Source organism: Papaver somniferum, chromosome 11 (assembly GCF_003573695.1).
Source record: "Papaver somniferum cultivar HN1 chromosome 11, ASM357369v1, whole genome shotgun sequence".
Lineage (NCBI taxonomy): Eukaryota > Viridiplantae > Streptophyta > Magnoliopsida > Ranunculales > Papaveraceae > Papaver > Papaver somniferum.
Window position 1 is genome coordinate 28,828,658 of NC_039368.1, and position 22,769 is coordinate 28,851,426.

Genomic DNA, 22,769 nt, shown 5'->3' on the forward strand with positions numbered 1-22,769 from the left:
AGAATTAGTTTTGATAACTTCCAGGTGACTATTCAACAGGGATTAACCCAGTCGGTCAAGAGTCGAACTCCCAAAATATAGGTTAGTAGTTTAATTTCCAAGCTGTCTGATAAAAAATCAAAATGAAAAAAATGAAAAAACTTCCAAACAACTATTCTATTTACGGTGCGGCTATGAAGTGGTCGGGCCACATACTTGAAGTATGTGGCCCTTCTTTGAATGCTGACACGTATTGTAAAGTAGAAAAATAATTTTATTACCGAATTCTTTATCCTTTTTATTTTTTTTAACTTCTTGCTTTTTTTTTTCAAAAGGCAGAATAGTTCAAAATTTTTTTAGAGGAGGTAGGTTTTTTAGTTAACTAGTGTCAAAAAATAAAGAGATCATATACAAAATGTGTGGCCCATTCACATCGTAGCGGGGGCGTTTTTTTTAGCCGGTAATACATGATTAGTCATCATTACATATTATTCTTTCAATAAGTCTAGATTCACCGTGATTTTTTCACGGTGATATCCCCGCAAGACACAAAAAATGGTGGGGCCCTCTGAAAAATAAAAATACACCCTCCTTTTTCTCCTGGTGGGGTCTCCGGGACTGTGAATGTTGGTGAGTTCTTGGTAGAGTATTCACGGTGTGCGTAGCATCAGTGTTATTCTTTAGCCATTGGCTTCCTCCGTAAGATCTGATGACATTATCAATCGGAAAGGTACAACGTCAGCATATCACTCAAAGCTAAACTGCCACGTCTACAAAAACGACCCTTCAAATCTATACTTAGCATTCATAGATCTTTCCACCCAATCCCACCCAATAAAGGTCATTATTAGAAACCAATAATGTCTCTTCACTTTTTCTTTTCAAAGTTTTCTTGTATTAGCCCAATGTTTAATGATGACTCGGGGTAGATTTAGTAGAAAATGGTATCCACGCCTGACCAGAATCTTAATTTGGTGCCTTAAAACCAAAATACTTGGAACCCGTCATTGACTTCTTTATAAATCAATTAAATTGGAAAATGAAAATGAAACAACCTATCGTTACCTGGTAAAGGATTTGTACGGTATGTGTTACTCTCTATGTTTCTAAAAAATAGGTTGGTTTGTTTGTAAATTTACACATAAACAAGCTTATTATTTAAGTTGAACATGTCATTTGTGTATATTGCATAATGATAGAAATATTTGTCAGAGCTTTGTGTTTTAGTTGTTGAATTTGACCCTGTCTTCAAATTATTTTTACTTTTTCTTTAATATATGTAAAAATGCTTAATTTAAATAAAACCTCTGAAGTATCATTTTTGCCTACTACATAGATAATTAAACGTTCAAAATTAATAGATTTTAAACCATTGAAATTAAGATCGCTAGACGGTGAAATTTGATATTTCTAAGTGTGCTCTTTTTTGAGAAGCATGTAGAGCTTTATAAGATAACGTATGTTCAAAATACTTCAACACCGTTATTGTTTAGATTTTATTAAACAAAATAACGTCTAAATTGTGAGAATAAAGTGTAAGAGCATCTTCCCTCTTGCTTAATACTTATAGTAGAGATGTATTGCCTAATTACCCATATCTCTCGGCCTTCATTTCCTATATAGACTGCGACGAATATATTGCAGAACCTACAAACTCAAAAGAAATATAGAGTATCATTTATCATATAATCCAGTAAGAGAAAGAATATGGCATCCAAGGTTGGGTTTCTTGGATTTGCAGTCTTGATCTTTGTAGTATTAGCTGCTACCAGTAATAATGGAGTTTCAGCTGATGGATGTGAAGGTGATCTCCTGGGACTGACTGGCCGGTGTGCTCAATATGTTTTGAAGATGGGACCAAAGATACGACCATCTCGAGGATGTTGTGATGTTGTTCGGAAGGTTGATATCCCTTATGTCTGTCAACAAGTTACTCCCGAGATTGAGAAACTTGTTAGCATTAAAAAAGTGCTTTATGTTGCCCAGTTTTGTGGCAAGGATGTTCCCCATGGAGCCAAATGTGGAAGTAAGTACTCATAATTAATTAATTATACATAATAATTTGAACCTTCATACTTTTTTTACTCCAGAAGATTTCATCCGAATATACTAGCACGTATGGGTGTCTAATTTTTCTTTTTTAAATTTATGTTATGTTGGTGTTACTTTGTGTCATTGCAGGTGTGACTACTCCTTCAGCCATGAAAAGAAAACGATTTACTGGTTTTTTAGGAAAGTGAAGATATGACCGTGCAGACAAGACTCCTCAACCTAGAAAATTTATTAACCTCAAACAGATGCATTGCACGGGAGTGCTTTGAGTTCGAGAGATCAATCTGTAAGACTCCAGCCTAAACCAAGACAGTGGTCGTTCCAGACTCAATTCGGTCACAAAGAGGGAAGAGGGTCGATTTATAGGAGGGAATCTGAGAATTGTGTGAGATAAATGGTGATCAAGGATTGTGAATGTGTTGTAGGTTTCTACAAATGAACTGCTGGGTTCGAATAAGTTTGAATTTTGCTCAATTGAGAGTGATTGTTCAAATGAGAATTCTGGCGGTAATTCCCGTGTATATCTGAGATTGTTAGATTCTTTTTTAATCGTGAATTCATAGACTTATTTATATTTCCAAAAAGTAGACAAATTTATCTCCAGTAAGTGTGATGGTTGCTCGAGTGAAAGAGTGGGGAAGTGAGAAATCATGGTTAAACCAGTTCCAGGTCGTGCCGAGACTTGGTTGATTGTCCACCCACTACTTTGCTAACTCCCTCAACTGCTTGCACGACTTACTCACATTTATCATCGTGGATGAACACACGTGTCGTAGGCCGCCAGACCAAAATCCTAATTAATATCCCCCATGTAACGTGATTGATGTCTCACGAACGTGGAGTCTGCAAGGCAGACGTATGTTTAATTAGTCAGTTATTGACTTGACTAGACGATGAGTCTAGGTTTTGATGAATCGGTCATGATTGACGAATGCTCTATGGTACATGGATTGAATATGTCTGCTGGGACATATGTTGATAATTGAATCAACATGATGAATATTGATAGCCTGAGCAAATATTGCTCGTCTGAGTGAATATTGCTCGCCTGAACGAATATTGCTCGATTAATGAATTATCAATGTTGATAATTGAATAATATTACTAGTCCCGTCTGAGAAAATATTACTCATTTGATGGATTACTGAATATTGATAGTTGAGTCAATATTGATAGTCTGAGCAAATATTGCTCGTTTAAACAATTATTGGTGTAGCATGACCAAATAAAATATTAATTTAAAATATTGGCAGCTGGACCGAATGTTATATAATTAATCAATATGTTGATTGTTGGATCAACATAAATTTATTAGTACTTGAACTTTCTCAGAATTATGATTTGCAGAGCATTTAGTTCAAAACCCTAATTTTGATCGATTGTTGATCAATTGATGATTTTCTGAAAATCAGTCACTGAGTGAGAGAGGTACCAGCTACATGTGAGAATGTTCGACCATGTAACGTCCAGATGCTCGAGTGAGCATGTACCAAACTCATTTGTATACCAGTTGGTGAAAACATGATTAAATGCTGGTTTAATCATTTATTGAAATAGTGCTCGTCTGAGCATTAGGAAATAAAACCTAATTATGGAGAGAAGAGGGACCGACAAAGGGGTATGAAACCGGTCCTTGGTGGTCGCGGGACCAGCCGATGGTCGATTGAACAAGTTCCAAGTTTGTTGGAAGGAGTTTGAACCCAATAAAGAGTAATTAGGTCAAAGTTGTTAAAGTATGTGGGACCGGATCCTTGCAAGCCTAAGGGCCGACCTTGGTCGATCAAGGTGGCATGCCCCTGTCACCATAGTATTAGTGTCTCAATTCTGAGAACTTTGGCATTTTCCGGTGCGCGTTCGAGCAATATTTTGATTTTCAGAAGAGTTTGATCTTTGACTGAAACTCTCGATTTTGCTCGAATAAGCAAGTAAAACTTTGCTCCTGCGGACAATATTTTAAAATATTAAAATATTAATATTTACGTGAGAAGCCTAGTCGGTCATGACCACTTGACTTTTTGGCTTTTGACCGTTTGAGCAGGAAATATGGAAAACTAGGGTTTTTGCTCAAACTGAGGAGTTCCATGAGATGAAGAAAATAATAATAATAATAAAATAAGGGATCATAAGATGTGGGACCGGCCACGGCTAGGGCATGGCTGGCCTGCTAGTAGGCCCAGTCCCGTGACACCTTTCCTTATTTTTAATTATTTTTCACCATGTGAAGGAAATATGGAGAAACAGAGAGTTTTGCTCAAACGAGGGAGTTTGCTCAAATGAAGGAGTTTTCATGAGATTAGGAAAAATAATAAAATAAAATAAAATAAAAGGGAGAGGCATGGGACCGGCCACGACGGCATGACCGGCCGGCAGGTGGGCCCTGTTTCCTTTAGGCGCATCTTTATTATTTTATTATTATTATTTTTCTTCCCTATTTTGCATAGGTTTCCTCGTTCGTTCATATTTTTGAGTGCTCGTTTGTGCGCTGGTGTTCGTTTGTGCATTATTGCAAAGTACACTTACACCATTTTCTCGGGGCTTACTCGATGGTGGCACAGATGCCCGATCAGTGAATATTTACTACTAATTCATGGAATTCAGCTAAGAATCAGCCATGAAAGATAGTAATGAAATAAATTGAGTATCTATTACTAATCCACGAAACTCAGCTGAGAATCAGCCATGGAACAGAGTAATGAGATAAATAGATTATTTTCTAGGAATTCAATTGATGAATGAGATGCTAGAATTAGTCTATGAATTGCTCTAGCATGTGGTATGTTTAGGAGCGAGTTTATTCGACAATCGAGGTATGAGATAATGGAAGCATCATACTCGTTCTGAATATTGGGGGTGTATATTCAGGGAACAACAAATAGTGTGACGCCTTGAAGATGTTAGCGCTCCATACTAGCATGCAATATGTCTAGGAGTCATCCAATCGTTAAGATATTCTAAACACGTTCTCTCTACATAGTCAGGGAACAACAAATAGTGTGACGTCCTGAAGACGTTAGCGCTCTATACTAGCATGCAATATGTCTAGGAGTCATCCAATCATTTCGATTTTATGTAGAGGTGATGATGAAATGTGTGGAGCATCGAAATCTCAGCTAATAGGCTTTTCGAGAAACATATCCATCATAGCTCCGAGAGGATATTCGCTCATTCAGAGATTGTGAAATAGTTCACGGATTATAAAATATAAGTTTCACATATATTTATGAAGTCGGTTAAGAAACATGCAGTATCATGATTTTACGATTTTAGCCTTTGTCGAAAATCCACCATCAACAACTACTATCGCATCACCATCACCAATTCGTTCTATGCTTTCTAAAACATTACCATACAAAAACCATATATTCAATTTTATTTTTAATTTTGTGCGAAAGCATTAGTTTAAGGGTTGAATTTTAGATATGAGGTGGAAAGTTGATTTTGGGTATGGGTTGGTAATTTCAGTTGAAATTTAGAAAACCAAATCCATTAATTTTTCATTTTGGGGTTAGATGTTCAGGTTTTTCTTTCTTTCATACTTCTACTTGTTCGTTCATTTTTGTTTTGGGTTCTTAAAAAATAATGTGTTTATACAAAGACTAACTAATTTCTAATTTTCAGGTGTTGAACCTAGAGTCTATCATAATGAAATTTACACAAGGTTGAGGAGTTCAGGTGTTGAACATGACTTTCTTATTGAACTTCTTAATGTCAGGCTTGCAAATTAAAGGGAAAGGAGAGTTTTTTGGTATGTAAATTAAATTGTTATTTTATCAATTATTTTTCAGAAGTAGTGCCCAATTTTGAATATAGAGTACTAAGTTTTGGAATTTCAGACATAGGATGGAACAATATAATCTCATGCATTGAACATGTTCCATTGTTTTGGAATTTGATTGTTATACTATCCATGTTTTAGTTACCATTGTCGATGGAACATCACCTGTTTTATTTAAATGTGTTGATGGGTGAAAACGATTTGATGGTTTTTGAGGAAAGTGGAGACTCAAGGTATGTACGGAGACTCCTCGACCGAGAAAATTGTTTAAACCTTTATCAAACATATGAACTGCACGGTTTGAGTTCCAGAGATCAATCTGTAGGACTCCGTTCTAAACCAAGATAATGGTCGTTCCAGAGTCAATTCGGTCACAAAAAGGGATGAGGGTTGATCTGTAGGAGGGAAACTGAGAAGTGTATGAGATCAATGATGATTGAAGGATGGTGTAATTGTTGGAGACTTCTACAAGTTTGATGAAATGTCAGTGAATTATGATAAGTTCGACTGAGTTCAATTTTGATAAGATCAGTTGTTCAATCCTAAATTGATGGACTTATTTATATTGCAGAAATAAGTGTGACAGTTGCAGAAGAGTGAAAGACTGCGGAAGTGGGAAATCGTGGTTAAACCAGTTCCACATGTGTGGGATAATTGGTTGATATCCATCCACTAGTTTTGCTAACTCTTTCAACTGCTTGCATGACTTACTCACATTTCTCATTGTGGGTGTACACACATGTCGTAGGTCGTCAGACCAAAACCCTAGTGAATATCCCCCCATGTGACATGATTGATGTCTCATGAATGTCGAGTCTGCAAGGCAGGCGTGTATTTAATTGTTCAATTGTTGACTTGACTAGACCATGAGTCTTAGCCTTGATGAGTCGAGCATAACGAACGAATGTGGTATGCTGTGAGACTCATGGATTGAGTATAAGATGTCTGATGGGACAGAAAAATGCAAACGCCGAGTCTAATGAATTGTGATGTATCATTTTACCAGTTGAGACAATAATGATGTTCTGGTAATTTGGATCAACGCACGGCTGATGAGATTGCTCGATCATGGAACAATTCTGATATGTCGAGCATTTGACAGGAAATCGGATGTTGCCGAGTTATGAGTTATGTAGAGTACTCATTCCTGATCTACTATGTCATGAGTTGCCGAATGAGGTAGGGATTATAGTATAGTGAATATTAGACGATCATACGTCCAATGAAACATTTAACGATCGGCCAAGTGGATGGCCATCCAAATGATGGTGCTCTCGCACGGTTGAGAAATCAAAATGTGGGTAGCAGGACTGAACATTAAAATTGATTAAAAATATTGATTGTTGGATCAATATAAAATTTATCACGTTTATTAAATTATAGTAAATTCGAAACTCTAATTTTGGAGAACCCTGAATCCTAAAGATGAAGAGTCGTCCAATATGGGTCGAGGAATATTGGCCAACCAATGGGAATGAGATCGGGTCATTGGTGGTGGATGGACGTCCGAGCGTGCGGGGAAATGTCCATGAATGAGTATTCATTGGAGAGTTATGAAAGATATGAATTATTGTTTAAATACTAATAATAAAGAGGTGTGGGACCGGCCTGTCAAGATGTCCAAGGGGTCGGCATGGTCCGGTCATGGTGGTACACGGGCCACCATGCCGTGCGTTCATTCCTGAAAGTTTTAGGTGTTCTGTTGGACGTTTGCGCATTATTTTGAATTTTCAGAAGAATTTGAACTTGACTGAAAGTCTTGATTTTTTCTTGAATGAGAAAGTATGAATTTGCTCGTATGTCCAAAATTTAGGAATATTAAAATAATAATATTTTAGTATTTATCGTGAAAAATTACGAACAGTCGTGGGACCATTTGACTTTTTTGGCGTTTTTGAAGATTTGAGCAATATTGGAGAAATAAGGAAAACTAAGAGTTTTCTCAAACGAGGGAATTTCAAGAGATGTGGTAAAAAAAAGAAAAAAAAAAGGAGAGGCCTGGGACCGGCCACTGTCGCTGCATGGCCGTCCGGTGGGCCGATCCCGTTCGTGCGCCTCTTTGATTCTTTTTTTTTCCTTTCCTATTTTGCATAGGTCCCCATACTTCCTCGTTCGTCCTTATTTGGTTGCTCGTTTATGTATGTTTGGGTGCTCGTTCATGCATTATTGCTACGTACACTCGCATGATTTTCTCGAGGCTTACTCAGTGGTGGCCCAATGCCCGAAAAGTGGATATCTATTACTAATCCATGGAATTCAGCTGAGAAAAGATGTGAATTTAAGTAATGAGATATTATGATAAAAATATATTATTTTCAATTGATGAATATTGCACTAGAATTAATTAATTGATGGATCTATACTAGCAGAAAATCTGTCTAGGAGCATTATGTTTATTCGAGAGTCGAAGTATGAGATAGTAGAAATATCATACTCGTTCTGAATGTTTATTTTTGTAGACGGGGCAAAAAGATTTGCTGGTTTTTTAGGGAATTGAAGAGACGGACGTGTTGTCGAGACTCCTCAACTGCTCAACCACACACAGATGCACTGCAAAGGGAGTGCTTAGATTCGAGAGATCAATATGTAGGACTCCGGCCAAACCAAGTCAATGTTCGTTCCAGAGTCAATTCAGTCACAAAGAGGGAGATGGGTTGATCTGTAGGAGGGAAGCTGGGAATTGTGCGGGATCAATGATGATCAGGGATTATGGATGTGTTGATGGTTTCTGCAAGTTTTCTGTGAACTGTTGAGTCCAAAGTAAGTTCTGGTCGCTTGATGGAATTTCTGAGAGTGATGACTCGAAAAATTATCTTGTTTCAATAATGGATACAGAGACTTATTTATATTGTCAGAATAAACACCTTGATCCCTGCAAGTGTGACGATTTCTTGAGTGAAAGAGTGGGAAATCGTGGTGAAACCAGTTCCAGGTCGTGCGGAGACTTGGTTAACCGTCCACTGATGTGATTTTTAATTGAGTTGTAGTAACAAGTTCGTTGAGACTTATGAAAGCAATAGATTTTTTACTTAATTTTAAAGCAAAGAAAATAAGCAAATAAATGTTGATATGTTGTGAAAATTATGGAGAGGCTGGAGATAGGATTTCACCGTTCATCAATACTTATGTGGTTCTAAATTAATTTAAATCACACAATTTAAACAATTGATTCGATTCTAAAGTATTTCCAAAATCATATTCCCAAAATATCAAATGTTAGTCGCAAGTATAACGCATCAAGAGTCTAAAACTAAGCATGCATCATCAAGAGAAAACACATTTTATTAATAAGAACCATTTAATTTTTTTTTTTATCAATGCAATTAATCATATAAAAATATTGCATAAATTTATAAAATAAATATTACCACACAATTCTTGAGAGAATGGATTCCTCCGTCGCCCTAAGAATTGGGTTTAGCTCATCATTAGGAAAACACGCTCAAAATTCATTTTTTATTGCTCAAAGGTGGTGTACAAATGATGAAATGGGAGAAACAATGATAACCGGGTTTGCAACAATTATAATTGTTGCAAACCAAAGAACGATACATAGGATGTGTCACTATTACTGTAGCTCTAAGACTGTCGCTGAGCAGTCGCAAATACTGTAGCAAAAACGACTGCTTCTGTGGGTCAGTGTTCTTCGTGTTCTTCAATGGCAACAACAACAGCAGTTTTCTCTGGTGATCGTGTTTCGCCTCTGTGATGTTCCAAAGCCTTCCCAAACTCTCCGTGCCCCCTCTACTGACCCTCAACGACTTATATAACCTCACTGCGCTCGAATCTCCCATCATAACTGCATATAATCTTCCATTACTCAGCTTTGAAGAAAAATATTCTCGGGAATATTTTCTTCCCTAATTTAACTCCACATGCTGTTTTCTCGTGACATAAGACACCCAACACGTTGAGTCATCATCCAGAAGTGGTATAACATGGAGCAGGCACAATAAAATGTCTCGGGTCACACACATAGAACTCGGAATGGGCTGACTAAAACCCGTGGCACTCTGTTTCCTTCTCTCGGTTTATCTAACCAAATTCAACCGAACCAAAGGCCTTTACCAAGCCTGATAATCCCAATCAAGTCTTCCCATGCAGACGCAGCCATTGAGTCTCGCTAAATCATCCCAAAACTCGAACCAGAAATTTGTTCTTCTGCTGGTCATTATTTCCCGTAATTTTTCGAATTCAAATGAAGAAGAAGGGTGGCCCCCTAACCAGAGTGGGGGTGCCGATATAAAATGGGTGTTGTGATGAATTTGGGCTACACATAGCCATGGGTGCTCCTTAGCCAAATCTGGGGTCCGTATAGCAAATGTCCCGGGGTACCCCGAGCAACTTTTCGAGCCGAATTTTCCAAAAATGTTTATTTTCCAAAAATGTTTATTTCCCAAAAATACCTACAAATACAAAAACACCATAATAAGTACGAAATCGAGTACCAACAATACAAAAAATTGAGGACAACTTAGACACAAAAATGTGTCTATCAAATACCCCCAAACTTATTATTTGCTAGTCCTCTAGAAAATCTAATCTAGAAAATAAAATGACTATACTGAGCACGTGCAACAAGCTGTTAAACCCCTAGGTGGCCCTAGCGGCGGAGTGTTGTCTCCGGAGGGTTTACCAGAGGTGTACCCGCAAAACCTTTACTCCAGACCCTAGCTATATAGCAGAACCTTGGAAGGCAATAAATAATCTCCTTGGTTGTCATACAAACATTGATTATAGGAGGAAGTACCCTGATGCGAAATTCCAATTGTTGTACACGAGTTTGCACTCAGCATAATAAAATTCATATATAAGTGACAGAGCTCTACTCAGATAGTTTCTGGACATCATAACCGGAGTCAACCAATCACATGAAAAGATCAAGAAGATGGATAAAGAGAAAAAATAGATGTTTAAAGTGAACGGTGTTTCCCATATCTGTCTGAAGGCCTCTGCCAAGATGAACCTATCCTAATGGACTGAGATACCGGTCTGACTAATATCAACACAACTGGCATATACAAGGGCACCAGTGGTCGACTTTATTGAATTTATTCTGGTTGGTCTGATGGTCTGGTCTCAAACTTTTTTTTTTTTTTGTATCTCAATCACTCTATTTCACCTAGCAATGGTAACAACTTGAGTCGTGTGCCCCACCAAATCACTTAAGAAATAAAAACAGAAGGGATTAGGATTCAACGAGTTATGGCGAAACTACCATGTTTTTTTTAATTCTAACACCTGAGCTCTGTGCTTTTATGAATAGACTCTTTAGATGTTTCCATCTAATCAGATTGGTTCCTCAACTCTTACAACCAGGATATTCCCATCCACTTAGATTGGTTAGTACCAACCTTAATAAGCATAAATTTCTAGGCTCTGGAATTTATTTATTGCAACTAAAAGCTAACAAAAAGTTTCTTCCCCACCCCCAAACTTAAATCTTACATTGTCCTCAATGTTTCTAATGAAAGAGCAATACCAAAAAGCAAAGTAACATGAGGAATCAGTAAAGAAAGAAGTCGGAAATATAGTACCTGGGTGAAGAGAGAAATCAAAAACTAATATACAACATACAATCACCTCGATGGTCAATCAAGGGTAAACAGGGTCCTCCAGAGGGACCTCCTCAACATCACCTGTAGGAAAGGTCTCTAAAAAGAGTTTCAATCTCTGACTGTTAACCTTCGAAGAACTACTACCATTTGGTGTCTCGGTCTCAACAGCTCCATGAGAAAGACAGTGCGAACAATAAAAGGAACCGTCCACCGAGAACGTAACTTCCCATGGAAAAGATGCAAGCGGGTATCATACAGAAGAAATTTTTGACCTGGAGAAAATGACTTCCTTAAAATATTTCTATCATGCACAAGTTTCATTTTGTTCTTATACTCCTTCGCACTATCGTAAGCATCTATACGATTCTCTTCCAACTCATCGAGCTGGAGTTTCCTATGGGATCCTGCCTTGTCAAGTGAAAAATTTAGCTGCTTAACAGCCCAATAAGCTCTATGTTCTAACTCAACAGGTAAATGACATGCTTTGCCATACACAAGCCGATAAGGCGACATTCCAAGGGGTCTTAAACGCAGTACGGTAAGCCCATAAGTCATCAGTAAGCCTAGACGACCAGTCTTTCCGATTAGGATTAACTGTTTTCTCTAATATACGCTTTATCTCCCTATTGGAAACCTCTACCTGACCACTAGTATGTGGATGATATGGGGTAGCTACCTTATGTGTAATACCATATTTCTTCATCAAAAGCCTAAAAGGTCCATTACAAAAGTGCGTCCCTCCATTACTAATTATAGCTCGCGGTGTACCAAAACGTGTAAGTATATTATCTTTCAAGAACTCAATCACAACCCTATGGTCATTAGTCTTACACGCAACCGCCTCAATCCACTTAGAGACATAGTCTACAGCGGGCAAGGATGTATAAGTTACCAAAAGAATTAGGAAACGGACCCATAAAGTCAATACCCCATACATCAAAGACCTCAACAACTAAAACAGGGTTCAAGGGCATCATGTTCCTACGGGAAATGGTTCATAATTTCTGGCAACGTTCACAAGTAACACAGGAACTGTGGGAGTCTTTAAACAACAAAGGCAAATAGAATCCACATTGCAATATTTTAGCAGCAGTCTTCTTAGCACTAAAGTGACCCTCAAAAGCATGATCATGACAAAAGGAAATAATACAGGACTGGTCATTCTCAGGTATACATCTCCTAATAATCTGGTCTGAAAAATACTTAAACAAATAAGGATCATCCCAAAAGAAGTGCTTCACCTCGGCTAAAAAGCTAGAACGATCTTGTTTACCCCAATGTTGGGGTATTCGACCAATAACAAGATAATTCACTATATTCACATACCAAGGTGCTTGGGTAACAAAGAACAATTGTTCATCAGGAAAACTGTCCCTAACAGGAGGACAATCATTAAGGGAATCCACAACAAGCCTAGACAAGTGGTTTGCTACTACATTTTCCGCACCTTTTTTATCTCTAATGTCGAAGAAAAATTCCTGCAACAATAGGATCCATCTAATCAATCTAGGTTTAGTATCCTTCTTGGAAATAAGATACTTCAAAGTGGCATGATCAGTAAAGATTATGACCTTAGAACCTAAGAGGTAAGATCTAAACTTGTCTAAGGCAAACACAATAGATAATAGTTCCTTCTCCGTAGTGGTACAGTTCAACTGGGCATCATTCAGAGTTTTGCTAGCATAGTAAATCACATGAAGTAACTTATTTTCTCGCTGACCTAGCACAACACCAATAGCATAATCTGAAGCATCACACATGATCTCAAAGGGTAGGTTCCAGTTGGGTGCCTGGACTATGGGGGCGGTAGTGACTAAATTCTTAAGCTTCTCAAAAGCCTCTAAACAACCATCATCAAAGACAAACTTAACGTCTTTTGCAAGTAAATTACAAAGAGGTCTAGAAATTAAGCTAAAATCCTTAATGAATCGACGATAAAAACCTGCATGCCCTAAGAATGACCTAATATCCCTTACGGTTTTTGGGACCTGTAAAGTTTTAATGAGGTCAACTTTGGCTCTATCTACCTCTATACCCTTCGAAGATACGATATGCCCTAGAACAATTCCTGAACGAACCATGAAGTGACATTTATCCCAATTAAGCACTAAATTCTTTTCCTTACACCTAGTCAAAACTAATGACAAATGATGCAAGCATTCATCGAAAGACGAACCAAACACTGAAAAATCATCCATAAAGACCTCTAAGAACCGTTCTACCATGTCAGAAAATATGCTCAGCATACAACGCTGAAAGGTCGCATGGGCATTACATAGCTCGAAAGGCATGCGTCTATACGCAAAGGTACCAAAGGGACAGGTAAAAGTGGTTTTCTCTTGGTCTTCTGGGGCTATGGAAATCTGATTATAACCGCAGTATCCATCTAAAAAGCAATGATGGATACGTCCAACTAATCTCTCTAGCATTTGGTCGATGAAGGGAAGGGGAAAGTGGTCCTTCCTAGTGACCTTGTTCAATTTCATATAGTCAATACAGATACGCCAACCCGTGGTCACCCGGGTTGGGATTAACTCATTGTTATCATTCTGGACTACAGTAATACCGGATTTCTTGGGAACAACCTGAACGGGGATGACCCACTTACTGTCTGAAATGGGGTAGATAATGTCTGCATCTAATAGGTTAAGAACCTCGGTTCGAACTACTTCTTTCATATTAGGGTTAAGTCGACGTTGTATCTCCCTATAAGGTTTGGTTTCACTCTCTAAATAGATCTGATGCATACAATCAGTAGGAGTTATACCCTTAATGTCTGCTATGGTCCACCCTAAAGCTCCCTTGTTATTCTGAAGGACAGTCACTAGCCTACTTTCCTGATCACTATCCAAGTCAGATGCTATAATCGCAGGTAAAGTTTCAGATGGGCCTAAAAACACATACTTCAGGGAATCTGGTAATGGTTTAAGGTTCAACTTAGGAGGCTTTTATAACGAAGAAACTAGGGTAGACTCAGAAACGGGTAAAGGTTCGAACTTAGGTTTCCATCCATTACTGGTGTCTAACAAATGAGTTGAATCTAACAAAGCATTCACCTCATTAATCACATCGTCATCATCAAAATCAATCCCAAAGTGGGCTAGGCATTTCTCTAATGGATTTTCTAACAAAGTGTTTGGTAATGACTCCTCGACTAATGTTCCTATCATGTTCAACTCTTCTATGCTCGAGTCATCTAGTTCATAGGGTAGCTTACTAATATTAAAAATGTTCAGATCAATAGTCATATTACCAAAAGACAAATTCATAATACCATTTCGACAGTTAATGATCGCATTGGATGTAGCTAAAAACGGGCGACCTAAAATCACTGGTATTTGGTTCTCTGGGTCAGGGACAGGTTGGGTATCTAGGATAACAAAATCCACTTGATAAATAAACTTGTAGACCTCAATAAGAACGTCCTCGATCACACCACGAGGAATTTTAACGGACCTATCGGCTAACTGAAGTGTCATCGGGGTAAGTTTCTTCTCACCAAGTCCTAGCTTAAGGTATACGTGGTATCGCAGTAAGTTCACACTGGCTCATAAGTCAATCAAAGCTTTATCGACACGGTATTTACCTATTGTGCAAGAAATAGTAGGGGACCCTGGGCATTTATACTTAGGAGTAGTGGTATTCTGAATAATAGAACTCACATGACTAGCTAGGAAGGCTTTCTTCTGGACATTAAGTTTTCGCTTTCGCGTACACATATCCTTAAGAAACTTGGCATAAGCGGGAATCTGCTTAATCGCATCTAACAATTGGAGGTTGATAGTAACCTGCTTAAAAACCTCCAATATATCATTAAAGTTGGACTCCTTCTTAGTTGGAACTAGAAGCTGGGGGAATGGGGATCTGGGAACAAAAACGGGCTCAGCATGACCCTCATTGGTCTCTTTGGAGACTCTATCAGTCTCCTCATTTTCTAGCTCAGAAGGGTGAACTACAACATGTTCACTATCAGGCATGGTAACCTTATTGTCAACTTTCTCTCCACTTCTAAGGTTTGTTATAGAAGTCACATGATTGTACGATTTCTCTCCTTTAGGGTTAGGATCAGTTTGACTAGGGAACCTTCCATCTTCTCTTTCACTAAAAAACTTAGCTATTTGACCGACTTGAAGTTCTAAGTTAGCAAGAGACTGGGAATTATTCTTAAAATTCTTCCCGGTTTCTTCTTGAAAACCATAGTGGTTCTTTGATAACATCTCATGGTTCTTTGCTAACATAGTAAGGGTTTCTTCTAAGGTGGAGATCTTTTTCTCATTCTGAAACTGGGGTTGACCTGAAGAGTTCTTAGCATAACCAAAACCTGGGGGAGGCTGAGAATTACTAGACTGTCCTTGATTCTGACCCTTAGACCAAGAAAAATTAGGATGGTTTCTCCAACCAGGGTTGTAAGTCTCTGAGTATGGGTCAAACTTCTGACGGTTCTCAAACCTAGCATTGTTATAGACAGCATGGGCTTGCTCTTCACTAACCTGACCTTCCCAAAACGAGTTATTGGGTTCTACTCCACAACTAGACACTTGAGAGGCTCTAAACCTATCATCAGGTTCAACAAGAGACCTATGTTTAGGATGATTCAATTCCAAAGCTTCTAACCTTCTAGACAAAGCAGCAAACTTAGCATCAGACCCGAAGCTTGTATCTACCACATTGGTGCTACTTCTATTGACCAAGAGTCTTTTGGGGGGTTCAACACAAGACTCCCACTGTTGGGATTTTTCAGCGACAGCTCCTAAGAAGGTAAAAGCATCATCAACACTTTTACTAGTGAACTCACCAGCGCACATAGACTCAACCATGGCTTTGGTTGAATAGTCTAAACCATCATAAATAATCTCTACGAGTTTCATCTTATCAAATCCATGGTGAGGACACTGGGATAGGAGATCATTGAATCTCTCTAAGAACCTATAAAGAGACTCTCCTCTTGTTGCACACTAGCACTAATTTTCTGCCTAACAGACGCAGTTTTATGCTTAGGGTAGAATTTCATATAGAAAGCAGCAATAAGTTCCTGCCATGTTTCAATGGATTCAGATGGTAGGTTGTTCAGGGTCTTGGCTTTATCTCTCAAGGAAAAGGGAAACATCTTAAGTTTCAAGACTTCATCAGTAAGGTCTTTTATTCTAATTGTCCCACAAATTTCCTCAAAGTCCCTAATATAAAATAAGGGTTCTCATCATCTTTCCCTAAGAATATAGGGATCATCTGAAGAATACTAGGTTTTATCTCGAAATTAGCCGTAGTGGCTGGAAATTAATGCACGAAGCTCGGGGGACCTAGTTGGGAACATGTAATCTTTCAAAGTTGCCATCGCTGGCAACTGAAGTACTAGGGGTATTTTCCTCACGAAGAGACAGATTCTCAAAACTGAAGTTTTCAAAAACAGGGCTCTCAAAAGAAGAGTCTTCGAGCTCCCCGCCTTCACAAGAAGAACTACTAGGTTTATCACTAATCAAACGACCTAGAGTGTTTCTTTTCCAAGCCCGCTCTTTAATAACCTTGGGCATACACTAAAAAACAAAAAAAAAGAAAGAAATCCTAAAAGGAAGGGAAGTTCTATGCAAACACAAACAAGGCTGACTCCACCACAACAAACCTACTGATTTCTAGCAAAAAAAAGCATGATGGCTCCACTTAGATTGTTTCTAGACCAGCTTCTAATCCTTCGAAAGGGAATTCGTTACAATTTAAGCAAACCCCTCTGGAATCAATCCGAGTTTAAGTAAGTTGAATCGAGACGAGGGAAGCTCGGTGGAGCTTTGATACCCAAGGCCTCACCGGCGTTACAAGGCGGCGTATTCAACTCACAGAAACCATCATGAACTTTGAATCATGCTTAAAAGAGTAACCAATATTTTTCGAATGACTTTCCTATTAAGCTCGTTACCCTATATGTCTCGTTCTAGTCAAATTTTAGGCTTAGGTTCGCGTTTGGTTTCGTTTTCCTAAGGCGGGAAAGAAGGGAACGGTGATGAAATCCGAACTCTTATCTTGTATGTCCAGTCATTGCCCTTTACTAGGAAATTAAAGCAGCCGTTTTCAAATCCTCAGCATATATGCAAACGAAGGAATACAATAACTCGTTGACAGAGGATTCGTGAGTGTTTCGACAAACTTACCTCCCGTACCATACGGGGGATGAACCGCTGAAGTCGACTCGGGACACGAATCCTGTGTCATGTACGAACCCGAGGGGCTGAGGCGATATCGTTATCGCCGTCCTTCTCTGCAAACAATATATATTTAAACTACCCTTCCGTAGGGTTTAAAAAATAAATAAATAAAGTCCCAAAGTCCCAAAGTCCACAATCCAAAGTCCAAAAATAAAGTGCAAAAGAAAAAGATATTCTAAAAAAAATTCTAAAATTTTTTTGTCTCTCTCTCTCTCTCTCTTTTAATTAATTTTTATTCTTCTTTTCTTTCGCTCCTTTCGCTTTGCTTTTACTCCAAATCTTTAAGTATTCACCAAAAGCTTTGGAAAAATTTTCTTTAGCTCCAAATTCCAAAATCTGTAAGGAAAAAACAAAAACCCAAAAACGTAAAGAAGAAAAATAAATAAAAAAAAAAACTTAAAAAAAAAAAAAACTAAAAAACTCTATCCTAAAGACAAGTCCGCGTCGGCGGTGCCAAAAATTGATGTGATTTTTAATTGAGTTGTAGTAAAAAGTTCGTTGAGACTTGTGAAAGCAATAGATTTTTGACTTAATTTTAAAGCAAAGAAAATAAGCAAATAAATGTTGATATGTTGTGAAAATTATGGAGAGGCTGGATCTAGGATTTCACCATTCATCAATACTTATGTGGTTCTAAATTAATTTAAATCATGCAATTTAAACAATTGATTCGATTCTAAAGTATTCCCAAAATCAGATTCCCAAAATATCAAATGTTAGTCACAAATATAACGCATCAAGAGTCTAAATCTAAGCATGCATCATCAAGAGAAAACACATTTGATTAATAAGAATCATTTAATTTATTTTTTTAATCAATGCAATTAATCATATAAAAATATTGCATAAATTTATAAAATAAATATTACCACATAATTCTTGAGAGAATGGCTTCCTCCGTCTCCCCAAGAATTGGGTTTAGCTCATCATTAGGAAAACATGCTCAAAATTCATTTTTTATTGCTCAAAGGTGGTGTACAAATGATGAAACGGGAAAAACAATGATAACCGGGTTTGCAACAGTTATATTTGTTGCAAACCAAAGAATGATACAGAGGATGTGTCACTGTTACTGTAGCTCTAAGACTGTCGCTGAGCAGTCGCAAATACTGTAGCAAAAGCGACTGCTTCTGTGGGTCAGTGTTCTTCGTGTTCTTCAATGGCAACAACAACAACAGTTTTCTCTGGTGATCGTGTTTCGCCTCTGTGATGTTCCAAATCCTTCCCAAACTCTCCGTGCCCCCTCTACTGACCCTCAACGACTTATATAACCTCACTGCGCCCGAATCTCCCATCATAACTGCATATAATCTTCCATTACTCAGCTTTGAAGAAAAATATTCTCGGGAATATTTTCTTCCCAGATTTAACTCCACATGTTGTTTTCTCGTGACATAAGACACCCAACACGTTGAGTCATCATCCAGAAGTGGTATAACATGGAGCAGGCACAATAAAATGTCTCGATCACACACATAGAACTCGGAATGGACTGACTAAAACCCGTGGCACTCTGTTTCCTTCTCTCGGTTTATCTAACCAAATTCAACCGAACCAAAGGTCTTTCCCAAGCCTGATAATCCCAATCAAGTCTTCCCTTGCAAACCCAGCCATTGAGTCTCGCTAAATCATCCCAAAACTCGAACCAGAAATTTGTTCTTCTGCTGGCCATTATATCCCGCAATTTTTCGAATTCAAATGAAAAAGAAGGGTGGCCCCCTAACCAGAGTGGGGGTGCCGATAGAAAATTGGTGTTGTGGATGAATTTGGGCTACACATAACCATGGGTGCTCCTTAGCCAAATCTGGGGTCCGTATAGCAAATGTCCTCCGGGGTGCCCCGAGCAACTTTTCGAGCCGAATTTTCCAAAAATGTTTATTTCCCAAAAATACCTACAAATACAAAAAACACCATAATAAGTACGAAATCGAGTACCAACAATACAGAAAATTGAGGACAACTTAGACACAAAAATGTGTCTATCATCCACCCACTACTTTGCTAAATCCTTCAACCGTTTGCATGACTTACTCACATTTATCATCGTGGATGAATCCACCTGTCGTAGGCCGCCAGACCAAAACCCTAAGTAAATCCCCCCATGTGACATGATTGATGTCTCATGATTTGTGAAGTCTGCAAGGCAGGCGTGTATTAATTAGTCAGTTGTTGACTGACTAGACAATGAGTCTAAGTTTTGTTGAATTGAGCATGAGTGACAAATGCTCAGTGATTCATGGATTGAACATACATGTTCTTCTGTTGATATTGCTCGTCTGAGCAAATACTGTTAAATTCGAGCAACTGAGCAAGTATTTCTCAATTCGACGAATTACTGAATATTGATAAATTACTGAATATTTATAGTTGGATCAATATTCGAGTAACTGAGCAAGTATTGCTCAATTCGACGGATTATTTACTGGTAACGTGACCCAATAAAATATTAATTAAAATATTGGTAGACAACCAAATATTATACTCCCTCCGTTCCAATTTAATTGATGTTTTAGGGGGTTTTTTGTGTTCCAAAATAGATGAGAGTTTAAGTATTTTCCCCAATTTCTTACTAATTTACCCCTGCTTTGGAATCACACCATAACATTAATTCTCATTGTAATCATCAAATAGGGTAATTAATTCAATTTTTAAATATATTCCATGGAGGATATATACTCCATTTTTGTTAATTATTTACTAAAAACTAGGTGTTTCAAACTTCTAAGAAGGTATTAATATGGGTGAATTTGGAAAAAAATTACTCTCTTTGTTATTTCTTAATCTGCGTGAAAAACTGTACAACATCAACTAAAACGGAACGGAACGGAGGGAGTATGATTAATCCATATGTTAATTGCTGAATCAACATAAATTTATTAGTGTTTGAATCTTGCTCAAAATGATGATTTGTGGAGCGTTTATTCGAAATCCTAATTTTTGATCAATTGTTTGTCAATTGATGAATTGATGAAAATAGGTCATGAGTAATGGAGGGACCGACCACAAGGGATGATGGACGTCCATGTGGCGTCCAAGTGCTCGAGTGAGCGTGCACCAGGGTCCTTAGTTGACCGGTTGGTGAAAGAATGATGATTAAATGTCGGTTTCATCATTTATTGAAATAGTGCTCGATTGAGCATTAGGTGATAAAACCTAATTATGGAAAAGTGAGGGACCGACCAAGAGGGCATGAAATCGGTCCTTGGTGGTCGTGGGACCAGCTGATGTCCGTTTGAGCAAACTCCAGGTTGGTTGGAAAGAGTTTGGACCCGATATGAGAAATTGCGCAAATTAGGTCAAAATCGTGAAAACGTGTGGGACCGGATATTTGCAAGCCTTGGGGCCGCCCTTGGTCGGTCAAGGGAGCATGATCGTGTCAACACAATGTCCTTGTCCCATTCCTGAGAGTTTCGTTATTTTCTGGTGTATGTTTGAGCAATATTTTGGATTTTCAGAAGAGTTTGATCTTTGACTGAAATTCTCGATTTTGCTCAAATTCTACTTTGCTCGTTTCATCAATTTTTGAGAATACTAAAATAATGATATTTTAATATTTTTTGTGAATAGCCTAGTCGGTCATGTGACTATTTGACCTTTTGGATTTTTCATGGAGTGAGCAATATTTGAGAAAATATTAAGAAACCATGATTTTTGCTCAAATTGAGGAGTTTCATGAGATGAGGGAAATAATAATTATGAAAGACTAGGGATTATAAGGTGTGGGACCGGCCACGGCTAGGGCATGGCCGGCCGGCCGGCCAGGTACCCCGGTCCCGCAACACCTTTCCCTATTTTTTATTATTTTTCATGAAACCGTGAAAATATGGAGAAGCCATGAGTTTTGCTCAAACAAGGAAAATTGCTAGAATGAATGAGTTCATGAAAATAAAAAAATAATTAAAATAAAGGAAAAAGGCGTGGGGGACCGGCCACGGCGGAAAGACCGGCCGACCTGTGGTCCCGATCCCCTAGGCGCCACTTTTATTATTTTAATAATTTTCTCTCTCCTATTTTGTGTAGGATTCCTCGTTTGTCTATATTTTCGAATGCTCGTTCGTGCATTCGGGTGCTCGGTCGTGCATCATTGTCGAGTACACTTGCACCATTTTCTTGGGGCTTACTCAGTGATGGTCCAGATGCCAGGTTATTGAGTATTTATTACTAATTTATGAAATTCAGTGGAGAATGCTTCATGAAACTGAGTAATAAAGGTGAGTAATTATTTATTATCAATCCATAGGATTAGCCGTGGATTCGACCATGGATTCGAAATAATAAAGTGAGTATTACCATTCTATGGGATCGTGGATTCGACTATATAATCAGAGTAATAAAATTATTTATTACCATTCCATGAGATCAGCCGTGGATTCGATCATGAAATCGGAATAATGAGATAAAATAATTATCTATTACCATTCCATGGGATCGGCTGTGGATTTGACCATGGAATCGGAGTAATGAGATAAAATGGATTATATTCTAGGAATTCAGTGGTGAATGTCACGGTAGAATTAATCTATTGTAGAAGGGATATTATCCAGTTAAAGCATATACCCGTTCTGAAAGGTGCAAATTCAGGGAACAACGAGTGTTGCCGACGTCCTGAAGGCGTTTTTCCCTCTCAACAATTATGTATGGAGAACCACCCGAATCTATACACGGTCTCTCGAAATAGTCAGGGAACAGTGACTGTCACCGACGTCCTGAAGGAGTTTTTCCCTCTCAACAAACAATTATGTAGGAGGACCGCCCAATCGTTCTTCTATGTAGAGGTGGGTGATGTAGTTTTTTAAGTGGTAAATAAAGTTCGTTCAAAGACTTGTAAAGATTTGATTTCAGATTTAATTTTGATTTCACTTAATGTTACAAGAGATTGGGACTCGGCATTCCACCAATAAATCCGTTCATGCGATTCATATAGTTATTCTAGACAATTATAGCTCAAATAGAATATTGACTATGTTTCTTTGCCAAGGTAGATTTTTGAAAAGCAACGACTACAAATCTAAAGCATGGGATATCAAAAGACTTAACCTAAGTATAACCCATCAATTGAAATCACAACCGTTCAATAAAAACCATAAAACAATTAATAATCCATGCAAAAAGTCATGAAAGAATTAAATATAATAACCACACGCATGAAATATGGCTTCCTCCGTCATCCCAGTGTTGAGGATTAGCTTCTCATATCAAAAACATGCATAA

At 38.1% G+C, this 22,769-nt stretch overlaps 1 protein-coding gene across 1 annotated transcript; it reads left to right on the forward strand.

The window, feature by feature from the left end:
• Nucleotides 1-1,653: 1,653 nt before the first annotated feature.
• On the forward strand, nucleotides 1,654-2,327 carry LOC113322091. Its single transcript, XM_026570112.1, has 2 exons — nucleotides 1,654-2,005; nucleotides 2,161-2,327. Exons 1-2 carry the CDS (start codon nucleotides 1,687-1,689, stop codon nucleotides 2,217-2,219), a joined length of 378 nt encoding a protein of 125 aa, XP_026425897.1. The 5' UTR covers nucleotides 1,654-1,686; the 3' UTR covers nucleotides 2,220-2,327.
• Nucleotides 2,328-22,769: the final 20,442 nt, after the last annotated feature.

Excerpts from the sequence above, each read along its gene's own strand:
- LOC113322091 (XM_026570112.1), top strand. The coding sequence starts at position 1,687 with ATGGCATCCAAGGTTGGGTTTCTTGGATTTGCAGTCTTGATCTTTGTA. Across the intron at positions 2,006-2,160 it reads CCATGGAGCCAAATGTGGAA|GTGTGACTACTCCTTCAGCC; the intron begins GTAAGTACTCAT and ends GTGTCATTGCAG.